Below are 6,591 nucleotides of genomic sequence, written 5' to 3'. Positions count from 1 at the left end.
ATTCACTACTACTAGACATTTTGGCTTATTTCCAGAAGAAAAAGATAGAAAAGTAGTGAAATATTTGTGGAGAATACAAAGAGTTGCACATTCTTTTATAGGTGTTGAAAATTTGTCATAACGTATCTCGTTTACCGTGTAAGCGAAATAAATTTGCACGTATCTTGTTTACACTGTAAACAAAATATACACGTCAACGTTATGTGGCTTATCTCATTTACAGTATAAATGAGATACATACAATTTTATTTCGTTTATACGGTAAACGAGATAAAAGATAAGGTGTATTTTTGTCATAATTTATTTTATTTATTTAAAAAAAATCCCACAAAAACGTCGGTGCCTTTCGAAAAATTAGAACATGTTCCATAGCAATGTAAAACTCACGTATACGAAAATATCATCGCATATCATACAATTGTTTACTATATAAAAAAAATTGATCCACGCCGTGTGATGTAAATCCTTAGATTGAATACGCAGTAAATCCTTTGCGTAAGACAGTGATTATGAATGGTGAAAATTCAATTAAAGTCTGGAAACAAAAAAGTTTCAGGCATGGTTCGGCATTCACCAGATCTTACCCACTCCCCTTTAATCGCTTCATCTTAATCCATTTCTTCACCCCTCTTTCAAACCAAGTCCGCGCAACACAAAACCAAACAAAGCAAATAATCAAACACCTTCCGTGCATCCAAAACCTGGTCACATTTCCATTCCCATGTTTCACCGCGATCACTCCCCATGCCTCTTCCTCCTCCTCCTTCTACTCTCCACTTTATGCATCTCATCCATCTCCCACTCACAACAATCCACTTGGGCTTCCAAGAAAATGCGCATGAGAGAGAAAGTTCGCACCATGTATGTATGAATTATTTGAATTCCCCCCAAATTGTTTATATTTTATTCATTTTTTAAAATGATTGATCCCGCTTTGTAGCAATTTCTAGCTCGAATAGCTCAAATTTATGACAAGGTTTGGAATTTTCAAGGGTAGGAATATTTACATTAAGCAATATGTATGTATAGATTTTCATAGGAATTGTCAATTATATTGGGTTCTATAGCATTTTTTTTAAGTCCTTATGCAATTTATTTTGGTGAAAAAAATAGTAAATAATGCTCGTCAGTATTGTTGTTATCTGTTGGTACTCTTTTTTCTTGGTAGGTTTTACCATGCCTATGACAACTATATGACTTATGCATTTCCGGTGAGTTAATGTGATTCCATAGTTGTTAGTCGTTAAAATTCAGGGATAGACCCGGCTGTGCGATGTCATGATTGTTCTAGTTTTGCAGCATGATGAGCTAAAGCCACTCTCCAAAACGTACACTGACTCCTTAAGTGAGCTAGGAAATTTGAAGGTAAATTGACGTTTACTTAAGAATATGGAGTAGAATTAATCAGAGAACAACTGCAGAAATAACTTTTTACTGTCGCAGCTTGAACATTTACCTCAAGACTACAATGGATCTGCCCTTACACTTATCGAATCGCTGTCAAGGTAGGCACTGCATGAAATATTAGTTTGCTCGGTTCTGTTTTTATTCGATTTGGTGTGTTTTTGATGGCCGTGTCTTGTTGCGTATCTAGTTGAACTCAGAACTCATAAAAATTGTCCTTTCTCCTTTAGCCTTGTTATTATGGGAAACAATACTGAATTTGAGAAGGCAGTGCTCTGGCTTTCCGAAAATCTAAAATTTGACGTTGACGCACGCATAAATCTTTTTGAGGTAAATGCTGGATTCGTTTGAAAGTATTGAATATGTAGCTTCATGTAACATGCATCTAACTGCCCAAATTTTGAAAAGCTGGTAGGCTGATGGCTTTAATTTACTTCTGACTTCTGAGTGACAATTATAAAATAACATTCATCTTAAATCATGGAAGATTGAAGCATATTATTTCCTAATAACTCGATTGTGATCATTCAGTGCAACATAAGAGTTCTAGGAGGACTTGTCTCTGCTCATTTACTTGCATCTGATTCTTCAAAGAAGTTGTTTCAAGGGACTTACAATAATCAGCTCCTATTTCTGGCTGAAGATTTAGGGAAACGCTTTCTACCGGCATTCGATACGCCCACTGGATTGCCATATGCGTGGATTAACTTAAAGGTACCCTATATAACACTCAATGTCTGACACACTATAAATTTTTATTTTCATTTCACTTGGTTGTAAAACATTTAAAATTTTGAATGTCTGAAGATAGGTTCTAATGATCTTCCATATCCTAACTGTCAGAAGTTCTCATTGCATCATCAATACTGAATAAAAAAAAAGTTAGTAATTAAATTAAATCCTCCATGGAATTTGATCATTGCTTGTTTAGTAAGAACTGCTTCTGATAAAGTATTAGGACATTAAAACATTGTTTGACCCATATAGCTGACTCCATATAGTTTTGGAATTCTATGATGTTAAGAGTAGTATTGGGCTAGGTGTGAACTAAATGTAATAGTCTAACACTTGACCTAGAACACCTGACTTTCAGGCTGAGTCAGTACCAATCATGTTTTCGACATCATCCTTTCAGGCTTTCCAAGTTTTTTCAGATCTCCTGACTTCCTCGTTTCTATAAGGAAACAATTCTGTGCTAGATCATAAGTTTGGATATGACTGATGTGATATAGTTAAAATGCTACGTTATTTGCATTCATATGAATAGTAATGTGGTGATATACTATCATATATGCATAGCATTAATGAGTGCTGTACTGTATAGATCGAAGTTTTGCATTCGAACCATGTTACTTCAATTTTTGAGGCATACGATTTTTATAAATTATAGTCTATTGCTATTTTCTTTATTTTGTTTTCCCCTTTTTTAGAAAGATATGTAACTCCACACCAATGCAAAATATTCTGTGCACAGTATGGAGTAATGGAGAATGAGACTACAGAAACAAGCACTTCAGGGTGTGGTGAGAGTTCTAGCTTAGCATATTAAAAATACGGTCTAGTAAAATGATATGTTTGATTGCTTATAATTTTCCCTCTTTTGGCAGGTTCACTGATTCTTGAAATGGGTGCTTTATCAAAAGTGACCGGTGACCCTAGGTATGAATCTGCAGCTTTGCGAGCCCTTCGTAAGCTATGGAGCATGCAGAGTTCATTACGTTTATTTGGAACCACATTAGATGTGGAAACTGGGGAATGGATTGAATTTTCATCAGGTATTGGAGCAGGTACGTTCTTTTGAATTGTAATAATCTTTTCATCTTTCAGTCTGTCTTTTCTAACTTAGCAATTGCATTGTCCGTTGATTTTAATATGAAGATGCTGCTGCTGTTTATAGTAATGCTGTTTGATATCCTATGATACTTTCATCCTAACCCACAAATGCTGATGAACGGACCTATATATTTCTTGTGTTGGATTTTTTTCCTGAATTATTTTCTAGGGGTTGATTCCTTTTATGAGTATCTACTTAAAGCTCATATCCTATTCGGGAAGGAGGACTTTTGGAGAATGTTTCATTCTGCTTATGTTGCTGTGCAGAAATATTTCAGACATGGTCCTTGGTATAACTCTAACCCCAAAAACATTTTGCTTTTATCTTATAAAGTCTCTTCCGATAGTAGGTTTATCTTTTAAAAATAAAAGGGTATTTGTGGGGGTATCTGATTAACAATTGTAACCTGACTTAGTTGATGTGATACAGGTATCATGAAGCCGATATGAGAACAGGAAAAGCAACTTACTGGCAGCTTACAAGTCTTCAAGCATTTTGGCCTGGTCTACAGGCAAGTAACTGGGGAGGAATCCTAATTGTACTACCTCTTAAAGATATTATTTGATATCTCTCTGACTTATCTGGCACTTCTGGAACCAGGTTCTTATTGGGGATATCACAGCCGCCAATTCATCTCACCGTGAGTTCTTCCATGTGTGGAAGAGATTTGGTGTGCTACCTGAGCGGTACTTTCTGATTTTGCTGGTTTGATTATAACATGAGTCTCATTAAGTATAGTTGTCTATTTGTCATTAAGATTTATTTATTTTATTATAAAAAAAAATATTGAACTATAAATCCATGTCAAGGTATTTGCTGGACCACCGGATGATTCACCCTACTGAAAAATATTATCCGTTACGTCCTGAACTCGCCGAGTCAACATTCTATTTATATCAAGCAACTAAAGGTTGGAAGGTTTTTCAATCTCTTTTTAATTTGTTGATATTGTGAATTCATGACATTATATCTGACTTCTTCTAAAACATCACTCTCTTACCACTTTTGTAAAGACTATAGATGATAAATAGAGTCTCTCAATTGCTGTTTACTTGGTTGGAGTGTCCTTCTTTTAGGCTCCCCCATTCTTCCCAGTTCCCACTATATATACATGGCCAAATATATCTTTTCCTAACAATGTGTTTATGTTTTCAATCTACTCACATAATTTAAATAGAGAGATTATATCCAATCAGTAATGATGTGGGCATGTGGCCATATCACTTCTTCACATCAACCTTTATTAATTTCAGATCCATGGTATATTGAAGTGGGTGAAACAATAGTTAATTCCCTTAATCTATACACCAAAATAGAAGGTGGTTTTGCAAGCGTCAAGGATGTGACAACTATGCAGTTGGAAGATCATCAACATAGTTTTTTTCTTGCTGAAACGTGAGATCTTCTTGCCTTCCCTCTTCTATCATGCAAATTTTTTAATAACGAATTCCTTACCCAACTAAGTGCTGGACTTTATATTTTCTGAGTAATAGTTCCTGTTTTCTGCAGGTGCAAATATTTATATCTCCTATTTGATGATTCGTTTGTACATGAGACTAACTATGTATTTACCACCGAAGGGCATCCCCTTCCTGTACTCAGCGCATGGCATGAGAAGCTTCCAGAAACTTATATTCCTACTAATTGGACTTTCATGAAGGTATATTTCTTTTTTTTTTCTCCTTCAATTTTTCTTTTATCTATTGATATATGTGTAACTACAATTTTGGCAACTAAAACTTAATGGAAAATTGGGGAGTGGGAAATTGCTCCACCTTTGTTCGCAGCATGAGTTCAATATCACTGGTACAAAAGCCTCAATGACAATAAATAGTTTCAAATTGGTATGGTAAATTTACTGATTGATAGGGAAACTGATCTTGCAGTCATTATGTTAAACCCTAGTTCGTCGGTAGTAACATAAGATTATATTTATATCGATAATATATGCTGCCTTTAATATTTTTCTTTTCAAAGAAGTTAGGAGGCTAGATTTTTATTGTTGGGGATATGTAGGTATTTACTTTATAAAAAATAAAAACCCTTGAACTTGAAAACATGAGTATATTACCTTGTGCAGAGACAACCAGAAGCGAGTCGAATCAGTTCAATGTCTTTGCAAGTTTGCCCTGCCATCACATTGAAATCAGGCCAACACATTGAGAGTGCATGCCACATCCCTGATGCGCGTAGTGATTATAGATGTTTGACTGACGAAGATTGTGGAGTTGATTCCACGACATGTGCACGAAGATCTTGTAGCATGGCTGGTTATTGTGGATTATGGATCTTTTAATCATGATACTTGTTTAGTTGATTTGTTTTAGGTACAGAAAATATAAGTCAGAATCAGTATACAAACCACTGAAACAACTAATGAGCACCAGTTTATGTCACAGGAATGAGAGTTATTTGGTAGGTACACATTTGACAATTCTTTTAGGATATAATAGCTTTTTATTCTGATTATATGAGCATTGAATAGTTGTATTCCTTTTCCTTAGATCAGTTCAGCAACCATGATAAGGAGGAGAGAAAATAAAAACATCATTGGGAGAAGTTGGATTATGAGAATGAGTATACAGAGTGAATATAACATTCTTTCTACCTATTTCTCATCTTTTTTAGGATTTGTCCGTGGATTTGAATGATTTGATGTATATTTATCATTGACCAAAAGTGATACCTAGATAGTAGATAGGGTTTAGCATCTTCGTTGGTTTTTATTTTCAATTTTAATTTTAATTTTCAGTATTTTTTACTTTTAGAATTTTATAAAGAAAAAATAAAAAATAAATAAATTATACATTATATAAATGAGTAAATATACATTGACACTTTTTATAGAAAATAAGATATAAACAAGAGTTGACACATCAAAATCTTTTGTGGTCTTCTCAATTTTCATATTTATAATTTTTTTTTTAGTTTTTTACGCTATTTTCTAACCTTGTAGACTGAGGACTAATCTGTCGCGGATCAAAATTTCATTAAGGGTTTATTGCTGTCTAATGAGTTGTTGCATGAATAAGGTGAAATTCGTTACTATTTGTAATTAATTATGTAGTGTCATTCTGTATCAACTAAATGCAACTTAAATACAATTCTTACCTTAATTTCTTTAACTCGTTTAAAATTTATCAATGATCAAGCTGTCTTTTTTTTTTTTTTATGGTTTCTTGCGATATTTCTTGATGTAGCAAACCAAGTTCCACGAACTGATTCAAAAATTTTAATATGGTAGGACCAAATTTTAAATGATTTTTTTAGTTATTATTTTTTATTGTATTTTTTCATTACATAAAAGAAATTTAGACATAATATGTAGTTATTTAGTTTTTTAAAAGATTTAT

The 6,591-nt window shown here is 33.7% G+C and overlaps 1 protein-coding gene across 9 annotated transcripts; it reads left to right on the top strand.

Annotated features, from left to right (window-relative positions):
• Positions 1–338: 338 nt before the first annotated feature.
• Positions 339–5,948, top strand: LOC112722391 (alpha-mannosidase I MNS5). Of its 9 annotated transcripts, none has more exons than XR_003812338.2 (17): positions 599–861; positions 941–993; positions 1,169–1,211; positions 1,300–1,365; positions 1,444–1,505; positions 1,635–1,734; positions 1,936–2,118; positions 2,879–2,927; positions 3,012–3,191; positions 3,407–3,527; positions 3,668–3,749; positions 3,839–3,924; positions 4,048–4,148; positions 4,492–4,633; positions 4,748–4,898; positions 5,319–5,653; positions 5,748–5,948. XR_003812338.2 is itself a non-coding variant. In XM_029290237.2 (16 exons), the coding sequence occupies exons 1-16, from the start codon at positions 745–747 to the stop codon at positions 5,532–5,534; spliced, it is 1,752 nt and encodes a 583-aa protein (XP_029146070.1). In that variant the 5' UTR covers positions 559–744; the 3' UTR covers positions 5,535–5,948. The 9 variants fall into 9 exon arrangements, 5 of the variants coding, with proteins under 5 accessions (XP_025629179.1, XP_025629177.1, XP_029146070.1 ...); XR_003812337.2 differs by having other exon boundaries at positions 5,743–5,948; XR_011867662.1 differs by lacking the exon at positions 941–993 and having other exon boundaries at positions 406–861; positions 5,743–5,948.
• The last annotated feature ends 643 nt before the right edge of the window (positions 5,949–6,591 follow it).

Source organism: Arachis hypogaea, chromosome 11 (genome assembly GCF_003086295.3).
Source record: "Arachis hypogaea cultivar Tifrunner chromosome 11, arahy.Tifrunner.gnm2.J5K5, whole genome shotgun sequence".
NCBI lineage: Eukaryota > Viridiplantae > Streptophyta > Magnoliopsida > Fabales > Fabaceae > Arachis > Arachis hypogaea.
Note: the sequence above shows the minus strand (reverse complement) of the source record. Positions and strands in the feature narration are given on the sequence as shown.